General features: G+C 35.9%; 1 protein-coding gene across 2 annotated transcripts in view; it reads left to right on the plus strand.

Annotated features, from left to right (window-relative positions):
* The first annotated feature begins 2,049 nt into the window (after positions 1 to 2,049).
* Positions 2,050 to 17,353, plus strand: part of pde4d (phosphodiesterase 4D, cAMP-specific) — a 133,031-nt gene continuing 117,727 nt past the window's right edge. Inside the window, exon 1 of one of the 2 annotated variants that reach the window (XM_067394616.1) lies at positions 2,050 to 2,234. In XM_067394616.1, the coding sequence (XP_067250717.1) occupies positions 2,050 to 2,234 (185 nt within the window). Of the gene's footprint in view, positions 2,235 to 6,206; positions 6,314 to 17,353 lie in introns of those variants that run through there. The other variant, XM_067394624.1, reaches the window with a different exon arrangement.

The raw sequence follows: 17,353 nt of genomic DNA on the forward strand, positions 1-17,353 counted from the left end.
CAATATCCTTATAAATGCATATTAAAATGCAGAATCAATTCGAATTAATCGAATCACATCGAATTTTAATGTGAATCGTCTCGAATCAAAACATTCTGAATTTGCAAAAATCGTTCTTGAAACGAATCGAACACCTATGAATCGTGAATCGAATTGAATCGCTGTCCACCCAAAAATTCACAGCCCTAAAACCTACCCATCTCCAGCCCCTGAATCTGGATCCAACTCCTCCCACTTTACATATCCCTAATCCTACCCGTCTCCGCCCCCTGGATCTAAACCTACTCATCTCCACCCCCCTGAATCTGCATCCAACCCACTTTACATATCCCTTAATCTACCTGACTACATTTCCAAGATGTCGGCAAGTTTTTTAATTTTTTTTTTACATTTTATATATATATATATATATATATATATATATATATATATATACAGTTTTTTGCTTTTCGTCACCTGTTTTCAAAGCGATTTTGACTCACACGCTGTGTTTGTTTACAACAGTGAGGGAGGGCGCATGTGTTGTACTATATATCAAAAACCGTACTTACTTGTGCTTGTCCTGGAAGCAGCAACCTATATGCTTGATCTCACAAATTCTTAATGTTTGAGCTTAAGCGCATACGTCATTATGCGACAGGAAGCTCGCGCCAAAGACTCTCGTGAACGCTCTCAGGACCATTTGAGATTGTGGATTACAGGTAATAATGTTGTAAATAATTTTCAGTTTCTTGCACAGACGGATCGATTCGCTTCGTAAGACCTCAATGTATCATCTGGCGCCATGGGTATTAATTTTATTTTACCAGTAATATGTTTTTGACTCTCAGTGACAGTAGCCATTGACTTGCATTATACGAATCACCAAGGACCACGAACTATCCCAAAGTGCCAGGCTGAAAAATCACACTTAAAGGGTTAGTTCACCCAACATGAAATTTCTGTCATTACCCAAATGTCATTCCAAACCCCTGAGACCTTCTTTCATCTTCGGAACAGAGTGTCAGCATCACATGATGCATGCGTCGTGGTGCTCACGTGAACAGCGCTAGCCAACACTGAGCCGGCGTTCAGATGTAAACACTGTTTCAGCTGTGCAGGAGACTGACAGGCGGGAGAAGAGATTGTTGAATAAAGTCGTTATTTTTGCGCACAAAAATTATTCTCGTCGCTTCATAAAATTAAGATTGAACCCCTGTAGTCACGTTGACTATTTTAACGATGTCTTTACTACTTTTCTTGACCTTGAATGACGGTAATTACATTGCTTTCTATGGGGGCTAAAAAAACCCTCTCAGATTTCATCAATAAATATGTCAATTTCTGTTCCGAAGATGAACAAAGGTCTTATGGGTTTGGAACGACATGATGGTAAGTAACGTTACTTAATGACACACATTTCATTTTTGGGGGAAACTAACCCTTTAAAATCTATCAGATGATAAATGGATCATCGTTGAAAGATCTAAATTGGACTCTATTTTTTAATAAATGACTCTTAAAAGGGATAGTTCACCCAAAAATGAAAATTTGATGTTTATCTGCTTACCCCCAGCACATCCAAGATGTAGGTGACTTTGTTTCTTCAGTAAAACACAAATGATGATTTTTAACTCCAATCGTTGCCGTCTGTCAGTCAAATAATGCTAGTGGATGGGAACTTCTACTATAAGAGTAAATAAAATTTGCATAGACAAATCCAAATTAAACCCTGCGGCTCGTGACGACACATTGATGTCTTAATACACGAAACGATCGGTTTGTGTGATAAACCGAACAGTATTTATATAATTTTTTACCTCTAAAACACCACTATGTCCAATGGCATTCATCACTCGATTCGTGAGGTCTGATCACGCTCTGACAGCAGCAGTGATGTCTCGCTCTCATTGAAGTATATGCGCAAGACATCACTGCTGCTTTTTGGGTGAATACTGTAATACTGTTCTAATACTGTTATGCATTTCAGAAAAATGATTAATCAAACCCTCACCCTTTCAGGTCTCAGATTGTTCCCCAGAGTCCCCAGACTCATGCTCGCTGTCCTGCATGGAGCCCTTTGCGGTCCGCAGGCTTTCCTGTCGGACCGTCCAGCTGCCCCCTTTGGCCTTCAGGCAGGCAGAGCAGTACTACTGTGAGAGGAAACCAGAGACCGAGACGGCCCAGCCTCGACCCACCAGCCTCCCGTTGAGAGCACCCCCCCTCATTGCCATCACATCTGCAGATACAAGCAGGTAATCAGCTGGGATTTTATTTTATTTTCTCATTGTTCATCATTAATTTTGTATTCCATTTGCAGAAAGAGAAAGACTGTACATTTTAAATGTGTAATGCATGTTACTTTTCAGTTTAACAACATAATTACTTTTATGGGAGTAATACATTACTTTTAAAAGTAACTTTACCCAACACTGTTTGGATTTTTTACATTAGCAAAACTAAAAATCATTTAAGTAAATCGCCGAGACTTAAAACAAAAGCTTTTACTTTCAAACATGTAATTAGAAAGGGTCAAAGAACCTCTTACAGAAATTTCAAATCTGCTTTTGTCTGATCTAGACCTAGAGCTAATTGTACTTTTGATCTATTTGTTTCCTCATGCTTTGGAGACTTATTACAAGAACATTTGTTTTTGTCAAAGTCAGAGACACACTTTGATTATGATTGCTGTTCAAAACAGTAGCCAATATGTCTTGGTTTATATTTTGTCATATTTAATGCATGAAGGTAAAATATAAATATTTCAGATCAGAAGTTTTCCACTGATTTTGCTGGAGAAAAGAGAAAACAATTGGTGACACAACACTGAACCAAAGTTGACAAGAAATGCCCTTATAATATTTATCACAAACTGCAGGTAATAACTAGATACCATTTGCACAGATTGCAAATAGTGTTACATACTGTTTGCACCAAGTCTAAATATCAATAAAAAGCATCTTGTTTAAACTAAATGCAAATAGTGATAGATTGTATTCACACAGGGTAAATAGAAGTTTCAAGAAGAACTTGAAAATAGTGAAAAGAGCCTCTGCCAACAACAAGGTTATTTTCACATTGTGTAAACAGACTCTGTCAACTTATTAACATGACATAGTCTAAATGTAAAAACTGACATTTTTATTTTAAGGTAGACATTTTAGTTTAATAAAGATGTAATTTTTTTTTTTACATGGCTTTGTAGCCTTGTGATGTTTGATGAAACATGGTGGAACAGTTCAGCGGTCCAAAGAAGGAATACAGTCCAACCGAAGACAACTCAATCATAGCTAGCAATTTTCTCATAATTATCATCTAAAGCAAACGATGATTGACAGTCATGTCAGCTAGAGACAGAGAATCTGTCAATCAAGTGCCCAGTGATATGCAACATCAGCTCCCGTCTACAGCACATAGAATTTATACATGCACACAAGGCTTGTTTTTCCCTTCTGATTATGGTAAATCATTTTTTGTTAACACCCCAGGAGGCCTCAGTCTCCAACTGTGAAGACTGGGAATTTTTTGAAGTTTAGACATTCACAAGAGAAGATTTTTACTTGTATTGCAGAAACTGTTGCTAATACTCACCACCAGTATGAACTATTGTCTTAATTGTGTTACACTGGCCAGTATTCAATTGGGTCGTCTTCTCTGAATAAGCCCTGCGTCTTGATTGTGTGTATGCATCATATTCCTGTTTCATACCAGGCTGTAATTCACAAGGTCATGCTCCCCTCTTTACAATTCAGTGAATATTCTAATATGCAGACTTCAGTGGATAAATTGTCTCAATTCTTCTTCCCCCGTTGCCTCTAATGGAAAGGGTGCTTTATCAGACACCTCTCTATTACATACACTTGTCTTTGAATTGCCTTCCTGTCAGCGCTGTGTCATACGCAGGACAGTCATTCTAACAAGGCTTTGGTTTTAGTGCCTGAACTGAGAATTGTCTCGCATTGTATTTGAGTGAAAAAATTATCTTCGATAAAAGAGAGAAGGGGCAAAAACAGATTTGCTGTCAAAAGTAATTTCATGCTTGTAACTTCAGGATTCTGTGTGGCTGTTTGGTGATTATCGTTCGCTCAGGTTGAACCAACACCTAAAGGCTGCTGTCAGTACTGCTCAGCTCATGTGAGGAAACCTGAGTCTATGATGACCTGTCAGGAGACTTAGTCAGCATACATTTATATTTGTATTGAGAATTTTTTTTTTTCGATTTTGATTTTTTTTTTTTTTTTTTTTTTTTTATGTAATATGTGATGCTGGACCACAAAGCCAGTCATAAGGGTCAATTTTTTTTGAAATTGAGATTTATATATCATCTGAAAGCTGAATAAATAAGCTTTTGCATTTGTTAGGATAGGACAATATTTGGTAGAGATACTATTTGAAAATGTGGAATCTGAGGGTGCAAAAAATCTAAATATTGAGAAAATTGCCTTTAAAGTTGTCCAAATGAAGTCCTTAGCAATGCATATTGACTCACAAAAATACATTTTTGATATATTTACGGTAGGAAATTTACAAAATATCTTCATGGAACGTGATCATTATTAAATATTCTAATGATTTTTGGCATAAAAGAAAAATCGTTAATTTTGACCCATACAGTATTGTTGGCTATTGCTACAAATATATCTGTGCGACTTATGACTGGTTTTGTGGTTCGGGGTCACATATAAAATATAATTAAAATTTGTTATGGAAAAATACAAACTAAAATGATATATGTGTGTGTGTAATTTATTCCTGTGATGACAAAGCTGAATTTTCAGTGTCATGATCCTCCAGAAATCATTTTAATATGCTGATTTGCTGCTCAAAAAACATTTATTATTATTATCAATGTTGAAAACAGTTTTTGCTGCTTAACATTTTTGTGGAAACAATGATACCATTCCAGTATCTGTGGTAAGATTTAAAAATAGAGAGAATTTATAACTTTTATTCATCAAGAATGCATTAAATTGATCAAAGGTGACAGAAAAGAGACATTTATAATGTATAATGTAATGAAAAAGATTTCTATTTAATAAATGCTTTAATAAATTTCATAAATACATTTAATAAATGCAAATAAATGCTGCTCATTTAACTTTCTATTCATCAAAGAATCCAGGAAAAAGTATCACTATTTCTACAACATTGATAATAATAATAAATGTTACCTGAGCATCTAATCAGCATATTAGAATGATTTTTGAAGGATCATGACACTGAAGTAATGATGCTGAAAATTCAGATTTACCATCAAAGGAATAAATTACATTTTAAAATATTCAAATAGAAAACAGTTCTTTTAATTTGTAATAATATTTCGCAATATTACAGTTTTTACTGTATTTTTGATTAAATGAATGCAGCCTTGGTAATAAGAGACTTCTTTCAAAAACATTAAAAATGTGTTATGTTTCCAAACTTTTTACAAGTACTGTATATGTAGCCCCACTGCACCTATTTTTTTCTTCGTCATATGACTGGCTATCACGAATAAATAAGGATTTTTTTCTTCCCCAAGTTGTTTCCCCATTGTGCTAAGAGCACTAGGCTCCTCCCCCTGGGCTGTCAGTCAACCTGTGCCCAATAAATATTGATCTCCTCCCAGCATCACTTCTGTGAAGTGGAGATGAGAGTGAGAGTGAGAGCGCTTGGATGCGTTTTCCGTCCAGTCAAGGCGCGAGCTTGGGATGCTTATATTTTTGGTTATATCTGGTTTATTTGGGAAACAATTTAACGGGACAGGCGGAGTTTTATGTTATTGTGGACATTATGATAGAAGCGAGCTGCGATCTCTATAGACGATGAACAATTGGACGGAATGGATCAATTCAGTATAGTGTACATCAAAAATGACTTTTCTGTTTATATGCATTTGCAGATTTCACGTAGAATATTGTTGCTTTCATGGAAATAGCACTAATAATGTACTTTATACTACGCTTTCTTATGGATGTTATCAAAGTTTCGGACAATTCGCACCAAAGCTAGTTGCAATAATTACCTCACAAAATACATTTTTTGACGAATTTTAGCAAGTGGATAGAACTGCAAGAATGGACGCGGGAAGCGATGTATCAACTTTGGTTTCTGGTTCCGGTACTGATAATGCCCCAAAACATCTCTGGAGGCAACAGAACACGGTTCCTCTTCAAATCCAAAACTCTCTCGCCTCGCGCAAGAACTTCCGAGTGAGGCAGAGAGGGTTTTCCGACACGGAAAAGTACCTGAATCCCAGAACCATGGACCGGACATATGCCGTGGACACCGGTAACCGTCCCGGTTTAAAAAAATCCAGAATGTCATGGCCATCATCCTTTCAAGGACTTAAACGGTAAGAATATGATTTTGCCACTATGTCCAACTAAACGAAATAAATACTTTAGAATTACTTTAAACAGGTTTTATGTAGTGGAAAATTAATTGTTTGTTAATTCTAAATGAACTTAGTTTGCATAATACATAGCCCATATGTTTATATTATTAAATTAATATCTTACTAATTGATACATAAATAGAAAAGGACACGTGTGTGTGTGTATATATCTATATATATAATAACGTGTGTGTGTGTGAAATAAGCATATACATACATAGTTTTATAATTTTGGAATATAAATGTCTTAAACTTTAAATTGTGATATTATGCAATCATGAAAAAAAATTGTAAATGGGATGCCATCTTGAGAAGCATCACAGAAGTCATGCAAGTACAAGGTATGTGCTTTACACCATGCAGTGCTTTGTGAGTGAAAGTGATAATTCATCCACATGCCTTTCTAATTGGCTGGCTGTGAGTTTGGTTATGGCATGTTTGCTTTCAGTCTGGAAAGAAATAAGGCTTTTTGCTGGAATCTTCCTGGTTATGACAGTGCTACAGATGGATTGCAAAACAGATTGACACAGATAAGGGTCAGAATATTATATAAATAGGTTTAAGTATAAATGGCCTGTAGTTAAAATACAAACAGTTTAGCAAATGGCTAAGCAATAATTTGAATGTTCAGGTAATTATAATCAATATTTCTAATTAGCCCAGAGCATGATGCATGGCTTCTCCTGATGAGTTTGTGCATAAGTATTTTTCACGTCTATTGCTCTCTGGAGAGCCCTCTGGAGAACTGCTGTCCTTCACGGCTCCTCCTTCATTCACCGAATGAGAAATAAGACTGTTTACACCCATCACAGACTAATTCATTGCAAGCTGAGCACCAGACGTTCACATCCAGTCCCTGTTGGTCTAGTACTTGGCAAGAGGAGACCAACGGTTCAAATGTTCCCTGAAGGGAGTGTTTATCAGAGAGCCTATTACAGGGAGAAATATGCAGATACACTTGAATAATAATAGACTGTTAGTCACAGTTTTGATACCTTTCAGTCAGCAATGAAATATTTCCTTATATATTTTTGCTTTGTCATCACATTGCCATTTAGATAAACAGTGGTAAATGTCATATCATTCACCTTGACAGACGTTGGAGATTTCGCTGCATGTTTTTACCCATCTTCTGTCCTTTTTTCTCAATGATTCTTCTCTAAAATGTTAGTATTTTTTTTATAAGACAATGTATGCGAATAAAATCAACAAATCAAATAAATTTTTGTGTCTTCAACCTAAGCGTACCTGATTTATGACGTCAGAGTTCAGTATAAACACTAATGGAAGAAAAGCAAGTCCTACTTTCTATCATTAGGCATATAATTGCTTCTGTAGTCCATTTAAATCCATTTTCTCATTACTGTACATTTATTTCCTATGAGACTCACGGAAGGGGGTGAAATTCAACCCCACACATTTAGACCATGACCAGACTGTATGACTCACTTTAATGTGAATGTTATCGCAGTTTTAGTATCCAGGGCCACCGAGCCCCTTCATTTTGAGTTTTCCTTGCTGAGCAGATCGGTCTCAGTGTTTGTGGCATGATATTTAAGATCAGCACATATGAACAAGCAAATACGTTTTTTTTTTTTTTGCTTTCAAGAAAAGTTAGGTTATATACATGTTTAGATGCATGGACAAAAAAATAGCAACATCTAGTGAACAAATCTGTGCCTGCTTGACTCTGATTTTAGATGTACAGCTTTCATTGAAATTACCTTTTAATGGTATACAATTCTTTTTGATGACATTTGATCTGATTTCTTATGATATTTAAAGGACAAAATGGATTGTAAATTGTGCTTTGGTTGTTTTGACATGTTTGAAGGATGTGTAAGATGGTCTGTTTGTGAATTATGTCTGAACCTTTCTGCTCATTGCCTCCTTTGTGCATTGCACTGAGGAACTGACTTGAAAGGATCCAATATCTGCAAACACTGTGCACGTCTGCCGATCCCAAGGGGTCATTGTTGCACTGGTCCCTGGAAACACCTGAGATGTGAATGTGTTTATGCTGTACTCCTGTGTGCGAGTGCTGTTACATTAGACCCCTCGGTCAGCATAGTTCATCCTGATGGATGACGTTATTAATGGAGAGAGCAGCGAGTAGTTGTGACACTAAAGATCTTGTTTGATTAGCTAATGATTGGGGATGGGAAAGATTGTGTCATCATGGTGAGATGAACTCCTGTGCATTGCGGTGATGTGTTTCAGGTAGTAGTTTTTGTTTTTTAGTTCAGCATGCTAATTTGACTGATTTTTTTTTTTATACTGTCTCTCAGTGACAACTTTATAGTGCAGATATTCTGCCTGTCAGACAGCATGGTTTTGGTTTCTAAAGTAGTCTCAGTTGTACTACTGTTTTGTACACAAACACACACACACACACACTCTTAACAGCTAAATCCCTCAGAGACCTGATATGCTCTATGGTGCAGAACTGCCTCCAGACGCAGACAAAGCTTTCTTGGTGTCCAGGCGCACAGTTGCTTTAAATCCAGATTGCTCCTGGTGTGCATGGAGAGCTTCTTGTAGAATCCTAGTAGTAAAACCGATACCAGAGCTGGGCACTATATTTAATATTGATGATATATTTGATACATTTCCAGAAACAAAACTAAGCAACATGACGCATATTGTAAGTATTTTAATGTTTGTTCATTTTTTTTTTTTTTTTTTTGCATTTGCATTTTAAAGGTGCAACATGTAATATTTACTGTCCGCTAGAGGTCGCTAGAGGCCTGTACAAAACAAAGGCGTAGCTTGATGACGCCAAGTTTGAGTGCGGAATCTTGGGACATGTGGTCTTCACATCATAACTGGTGGAAATAATCGGGATAGGACTCGGGAAGAAATCATGTTCATGGATGTGTAGTAGATGTGTAGTATGAAGCAGAGCAGGACCGAGTGTTGTGGGAGCTGAACGAGGCCGCTGGAATGATTGCGCAACATACGCCGCGAGCAGCGGAATTTTTATTATGTCACAGTCGCCGGTGATGCTTCTGCTTTTCCGGTCATGAGTATGAGGTAACACAGCTCTGTTTATCATATTAGATACATTTGAGTATGTTGAAAATGATGTTATAACAATACTCTGCTGTGAGACACTTGTTTGAAACACACTGCAGTAAGCTAGATCGATTTTAGAATATCATGTCAAATGTTGGAAGGTTTGTGTTGATAAATGGCATGCAATTAATTTGAAAACATTGTATGATGGGGAAAATGCTGTATAACTGTTACTAAAAATAAAGCAGCATCTGATTATGCTATGTTAGCTACTTGACAAAATATTGTTTTTCTCATGAGGCATGGTAAAGCATGGTACTCACAAAAAATAATTTAGATTATTTAAACAATAAGACTAAACTTGTTGAGCTATATAACAGTAATTCGTTTTCTGTCTATAAATATATCAAAACAGTTGTTCCCTTGTCTATTAAAACATGTAAATATTAAAGCGTCTTTGGTGTTTCCATGGTTTCTACAAAATAAAAAAAAACAAGGATAATCTGTCTGTCTGTCGTTCTATTGTTTGTTCTATCATTCGATCTACAGTATCTGTCTGTTCTGTTATTTTCAGTATCATTATGCCAGTCTACAGTCACATGATCCTTCAGAAAAGCAGATTTGCTACTTAAGAAACATTTCTTATTATCAGTGTTAATGAATGATTAGCGTCGCACAACTGTAGGTGATAGATAGGTGCGTAGGAAAGAAGACTAATAAAGTCAAAATATGAAAAAACAAAAAAATGAATCCCGCACACTATCAACTTGCAAAACAATAAGAAAGACACTTTATTAGCAACGTTTTCTTATTGTTTTGCAAGTTGATAGTGTGCGGGATTCATTTTTTTGTTTTTTCTTATTATCAGTGTTAAAAATGGCAGTGCCCTTTAGTAGTTTTGTGAAAAAAGTGATTCCCCTCCCCATGTATTTTCTGAAAAACACATTCGAAGACAATTCAAAAGAACAATATTTATTTGAAATAAAAATCTTTTGTAACATTGTCTTTAATGTCACTTTTGATCAATTTAATGAATCCTTGCTGTATTACAATTAAAAATCTTACTTAACCAAACTTTATAATGGTGTATATTTATAATATATATTTGTGTTTCGTAATACTTAAAAAAAAAAAGCTTCAATACCCAGTCTTACCTGATACAGAGCAGATTAAATGGCATCATAATCTCTTACAGTATGTGAGTTGCCAACAGATCAATGCTGTAGGATTTGTATTCTCTGTAAGTATAAGTTCTGTAATACACTTCAGATTTGATTGCAGCGATAACTGATGCCTGGTGGCCGAGGCGTTCACCCGTGATGAAGAGTGCTGTCACTGCTAGAGCATCCGTTCTATCTATAAACACAGGGATAGAGTGTCTCCCATGAGTGGTTTGATTTATGTGCGTCAAGAATCGGTGTTCACATTGAATTCAGATGCGGTGAATCAAACTGTGGTGCCATCATGTGCTAACATGAAAAATTTGTACATTTATGGTATATCAAACATTTTCAATTCTCATCTTCACAAAGGCTTATCTCAGTGCAGAACCTAAATGCTGCAGCCCTTTGCAAATGTAAATTTGACCTGTGTCCTCCTAAATGATTCTGCATATGAATCAGTATTTTATGAATAGGCACTGTTAAAAAATAATCTAAACCACTTTTCCAAAATAAAGGACAGAATTCACTCCCATGGTCCGAGGAAACAAACATGACGTTATTAGTCATAGAAAAACAGGCTTCAGGGGGTCTGTGGCACTGAAAAGAAATTTATGTCAGAAATGAAGAGGACAGAGGCGCTCAGGGGAACCAATGTTGCTCTAGTTTTTACGTATGCTGGTCACCCCTCCCTCAATTCTCAGTTTTATGGAAACTTTTCTGACTTATCTTTCTGAACAAATGTTTCTTTTGGGTGCAAGTTCACATAATAATTCTTGATTCTCTGAGGTATGGGTGGGCGGTATGACCAAAAGTTTCCATCTAGTCATGTTTTTGTATAGTGACTTGAATATTTAATGACTTTTATTTAAGTTTCTATTTGTGTGTGTATATATTAGCAAGGAAGGATGCATTAAACTGATAAAAAGTGACAGTGTAGTACTATTCTTTTGAACTTTCTAGTCCTCAAAGAATTTAAAACAAAAAAAAAGTATCATGGTCTATCTAATCTATCTATCTATCTATCTATCTATCTATCTATCTATCTATCTATCTATCTATCTATCTATCTATCTATCTATCTATCTATCTATCTATCTATCTATCTATCTATCTATCTATCTATCTATCTATCTATCTATCTATCTATCTATCTATCTATCTATCTATCTATCTATCTATCTATCTATCTATCTATCTATCTATCTATCTATATCTGACACATTTATACTGTATATACCACCATACCCCTCAGGAATACATCATACTGCCATTCTTCTCTGTTTTGAACAAAATGCATGCAATCATGTCCTTTTCCCTCTAAGGTTTTGAGTTGGTGTTACACGACACCTCTGGAGGATTATGTCCGTTCTCTTAAGCTCGATGCTCTGATCCCAGGGGTTAGACTACCTGCAGCCTGTACCTGTGTTTATGACTCACACTAGGCTTACTATTCCGTTTTCCCTGGCAACAATAGAGAACATACATCATCTTGGCTCAGGACTGGGTGGTGTAGTGACTGAAATGCAATATATTTGAGATCTGTATGCTTATTGTTTGTTTGCGTATGCTTCATGCAATTTATAACAGAATAGAAAATCTCCTGCATGAATGATCTAAGAAACCCACACACCTAATATAGGAGGCTCAAGGATGGGCTTTGCAAGGTAAAGATGAAATGTACTGGAGAAAATTAGATCACCAAATCTGAATCACTTTGCTGAAAGTTATTTTATTATTTGCAAATTAATATTAATTCGACGTCAAAGCAAAGAAAACAGCTTGAAGGTGTAGGACAAGAAACCTCTGTGTGAACAAAATATCTTTTGACCACACACACATGCACATTTGTAGTGCAACAGAATGAGATCTTTTACTTTCAGTCGAGGTAATGCTATACGGGATTACTTGGGGGACTCCTCAAGAGCGGCTGCTTTCTGATTGGTTGCCTGGCTGCGCGTACCGTTCGCCTCAGCGGTCACCTTGGTCTAAAGCATAATGGAAGGTCACATGAAGGTGTGAGGTAGACAAAGACTTTGGCAATTACAATATTGATTGTTTTAGAAAATAGGGCTGTTACCCTAACATATTTGTTAATGGATTTTTTTCATTGTGTTTTTTTTTTTCTTCAATTTTGTCTTCCACCGAGTAGGCTGCAGGTTCAGGGCCACATTTCTAGGATCTTATTTATTTTTGTATGTGCTAGCAGTTTAGCTAGCTTATAGCACTTTATATCCAATTCTGTATTTGATTATTCATTGTCAGGAATGATGAAACATTTAACCTAATTTGTTTCAATATATGAGCCTTTATATTCTGTTTTTAAATTCAGTTTTCTTGGAAAGAAATACCTTATTTTTCAACACAAAACTAAGATATTTTCTGTGTATGTGCAGTTAACAAAGTGCACTACAAGGTAGTTTCTTTATTAGTATGATAATAAATTAAAATAATGATTACAAATATCAGTTTGCACCATCAAGCACCATAATGAGCTGTTTTTGCACAGATAAAATACCTGAAAAGCGGATTTTAAATGGCTGCACCTGCTCTTAAAAATAAGGTAAAAAAAAAAAAATAATAATAATTTCTTTGGGTCTTGTCTTTGCATCTGTTTCTTTGGGGTTTAATTCAGGTCTCCTCTGTTGGAGTAGAATTGACTATGTGTTGCTGTCACAAAAAACTAGCCTCCAGTATTGCATGAATATAGTGTTGGTTCCGTCTAACAACCTACAATGATTAAATCCTTCTTTCGATACCATTTTATCTGTACATGCAGTCATTGTCAATTAAGAATAGTTTGTCAAGTATAGAACCATGTAAGTTTTGTTTAATAATATTCTGTTTAATAATAAAATGGATGTATGACATGTTTCTCGTGTAGAACATTTGAAAGATCGTCAGTCTCTTTCAACTGTTTTGACACAAAATGCAAGGGGGTCCCATGTTCTGAGAACGGACTGAAAAACAGGATTTAAAATCTAATTTAACCATGGAAATCAATGGAAAGTCTTTGTTTTAAATTTTCCAAAATACTAAGAAACATTACAACGTGATTTCTAGGTCACTAATCAAATAATCGTATTTGTGACATTAACCATGTGAACTTCTTTGTACAGATGGTCAGATGTTCTTCCACTGAACCACACATTCAGTAAAACCACACGTCCGCTCTTTGGATCATTCTCTGGAAAGCATGATCATCAGGTTACTCATAAACATTTTCACCCCATTGTATGTACTCCTTTGTTATACACATAACAGTGTCAGTGTCATTTAAACCTTCCATACCAATATAGACTTAAGACTTAAGCCCTCAAGACATCTGCCAACATCATAATTTTGTAGCATTTAAATTATACCTCTGTTTTGTTATGAAGATATTGGTAAAATAATTGTAGAAGGTTAATAGTTAATTCTGGTGAAAACTAGGAATATGGACTGGAAACTGGCTTTCACTCACTTTCTTTTTTTAGTTACCTCATAGGAGCACTTACACTGTATATAAATTATGCAGATGAGATGCAAAGGCCATCCATATAGCCCAGTGGTTTGATAGAAGGCCTATGAATATTTATGAGATGCCAGCTCACTTGTTGACAGCTTTCTCAGACAGCATTTGCATGTGCTCAAAAGTTTACATACTCCTTGCAAAATCTGCGAAAATGTTTGTGTGTATATATATATTCAGGAAATTAAGATTTTCTTATGATACAATGTTGTGAGTACAAAAATGAGTACACCCTCCTAAAAGTTACTAAATAAAACAAAATAAAAAATTTCTGGTGTAAGTTTAAGGCAATGTTTGATCACCAGGTAAGTATGTTGAACCGAAACATTTAAAGAGAAGTAATTTCTTGACAATTAAAAGTGTTATATAGCCCACTGAATCATTCTCAGACTTAATGCTGACAACAATGGAACCACTTGGGAGAGAACTGTCAGGAGACTTATTTCATAGCACAAAAGAGGACAGTGGTACAGGAGGATTACCAAATCATTGTTTTAAGTGTGAAAATATAGCAAAAGTAACAGATAAATTAAAAAACAATGGACTTGTGACAAGGCCCCTGAAATAATCAGGCCTTCATTTTAAGCTTTCATTTAGTGATGAGGGATTTTTTTTCGCTAGACAAAGAGCAGGAGAAATACCAAGCGAGTGTCTCAGAGCCAGCAAAAGCTATGAAAAGAGTGACTGTTTATCTCACAGAGTAAGATGCAGCCTGCAAAAATGGCATGCATGGTTGTTGTTCTCACTGGAACTACCTACTGTAGCCAAAGCACAGTAAAGTCAGTTAGCCATTTCCAAAGCCCATATTTACAAAATACAGATTCTGGGAATCAATACTCTGGTCTCATGAGACCAAATCAATCATTTTGGATCTAACAGCATCCAAAATGTTATGGTGTTGCTAGAGGAGGAGTACAGTGAGAAGTGCCTGGTTCCCACAGTAAAGTTCAGTGCTAGTAAAGCTCTTATATAGGGATGTATGTGCTTTATCAATGCTGTCATGAATTCCCACACCACTGTGTAATTTAATACACAAAATTGAAACAGAAGATGCTACCCTTTCCTCATTCCCTGCATTGTTGGGCATTTTTTCAGCATGACAATAAGGATATGCATTCTCCCAAGGTGAAAAACCTTCTGTGGACATGTATTGCATTCAATCTTAACACTCTTGAGCACCTGTAGGGGATTCTGTAGAGATGAGTTGAGCAATACTCCCCATTTAAGATCAGGGCATCTAAGGTGCTCATCATCCAGGAGTTAAACAGGACAGATGTGACATTTTGTCATGAACTTGTACACTCTGTGCCAAGCAGGGTCAGAGCAGTATATTCAAAATTATGGAGGGCGTACTAAGTACTAGAATATTATACATTTGTTAAATTAAATCTAGGGTGTACTAATTTCTGCAATCCTTAATTTAAACAAAAATGGCTAATTTACTTATTTTATGGCTATTAATGACAGATATTTCTCAGTTTTTATAATGTATGTTTAATACATTTAAGTTTTGCCATCTTTCCATAAATTGTATTAGTGATCATAAAGAAAATACATCTTTTGTTTTGTTTTTTTTTCAGATGGGGTGTACTCATTTATGCTGTGCACTATATATATGTATGTATGTGTATATGTATATATACATATATTTTTTTTAATTTTTTTTTTTATTATCATTTTTCATAGTCTACGTTGTTGATAAAGATATAAATGAGAACAGGCTCTAATTTGCAAACTAAAATTGTAGTGGGATGAAATGAAGGAGGAGAACATCAGAATTCAATGCTCACTACCTTTTACACACAAAAATGGCCAATTTGCAACCTTTTTTTTTTCCTCTCTGCCCTTTCTTGTAAAATTCTTTCCTCTCCTTCCCTGATGACCAATTACCTTGTCAAGGTGCAACCTGAGCTTTCTTTGGAGTGCTGATTTGTTCAGGATTCCTCTGTCTTGTTTATTCCTTCTTGTTCCCTAGAGATCTGCAACAGTATCTAGGGTATCTCCCATTTATATGTTGCATAATATATTTTATAAAAATATATCAGGATTTGATATATAAAGGAATTAAATGTATGTAAATAAATGGAACTGAAGGTCCCTCCTGTGCAATAAATGGACGTCTGACAGTTCTGGTATGTACTCACTACCTACCTAACTCTAATGAGATGTCCGGGTTTGAAAATTCCAGACAATTCTGTCACAGACACAAATATTGTTCCCTTGTATGTTGACATCCTAATTTGCATCAGGTGGTGTGGCTTGCAGAATGGTTGACTGGGAGAGACCAATGCAATGAAATGTCTTTTACTTCAGTTTGTCTTGCTTTATTAAAGCACAAAAGGGGTGGTTACGTGTTTTTTTTCTAGGCTTGATTGTGTTTTTGGGGCACAGTATAACATGTCTTAATGCTTCGTGTTTTTGAAAACGCTGTATTTTTCATATATTTTATCTTTATTCTACACCTCTGTTTCCACTGTCATATGAACGGCTCGTTTGACTTCCTGCTTCTATGAAGCCACTCCCTCCGACGTACGCAATGTGCTCAGATTGGTTAGCAGGTTGGTAACTGTCCTGAGGCGTCTGGAAGCGCCACGCCCCTTACCATCCGTTATTACGCGCTTAGGTGGAAAGTAAATAAAAGCGCCTATATTGCTGTATCAAATTGAGCCGAATCAGACCCAGATGAAGAGGATAAAGCAGAACCTCTCCAATCGCGGCTTTTGAAGGATGTTTATGAATGGTATTTCATTTAGTATTTGTGTCAAAGTGTTTACATATGCTGTCACTGCTGTTTGTTAACTTTCAATATACAGTTTTATCCTGATTAAAGCTTTCCTGTAGTATATACATGCCTGAGTAGTCACATTTTTGTAAAGGTATCTTTTAATTTATAGCATGAACAACTGTTTGTCTATGAACATAGAAGTTTGTTGGTGTTTGTTGCACTAGAATTTAGCTAACTGGCTAGCAAAAACGAGTTGCTCTTTGAATATGTCCTAGATGCATTAAAAACAGCAACAGAACTATAACATTACGTTTAAAAGACATGTAAGTTACAAACAATAAAATGTACTTACAGTTTGAAGACAATAAACAGCAGCTTCTTCTTTTAAAGTAGGAACTGCTTCATCTTTCAGTAAAAGCCTTTGTGTAAATCCAGCATTAAACTCGTGTAGATTCAGGAAGCTGTCTTCAGCGCCGCATCCAGTGTAGAAAATATCACAGATAATAATGGGTTCTATATCTTTTGACGCGTTGCGTCGCGCAGCTCGCGTTCGGTGTAAACAACTCTTCCGCTTTCATTATGCTGCG

The sequence above is a fragment of the Chanodichthys erythropterus genome, chromosome 9 (genome assembly GCF_024489055.1).
Source record: "Chanodichthys erythropterus isolate Z2021 chromosome 9, ASM2448905v1, whole genome shotgun sequence".
NCBI lineage: Eukaryota > Metazoa > Chordata > Actinopteri > Cypriniformes > Xenocyprididae > Chanodichthys > Chanodichthys erythropterus.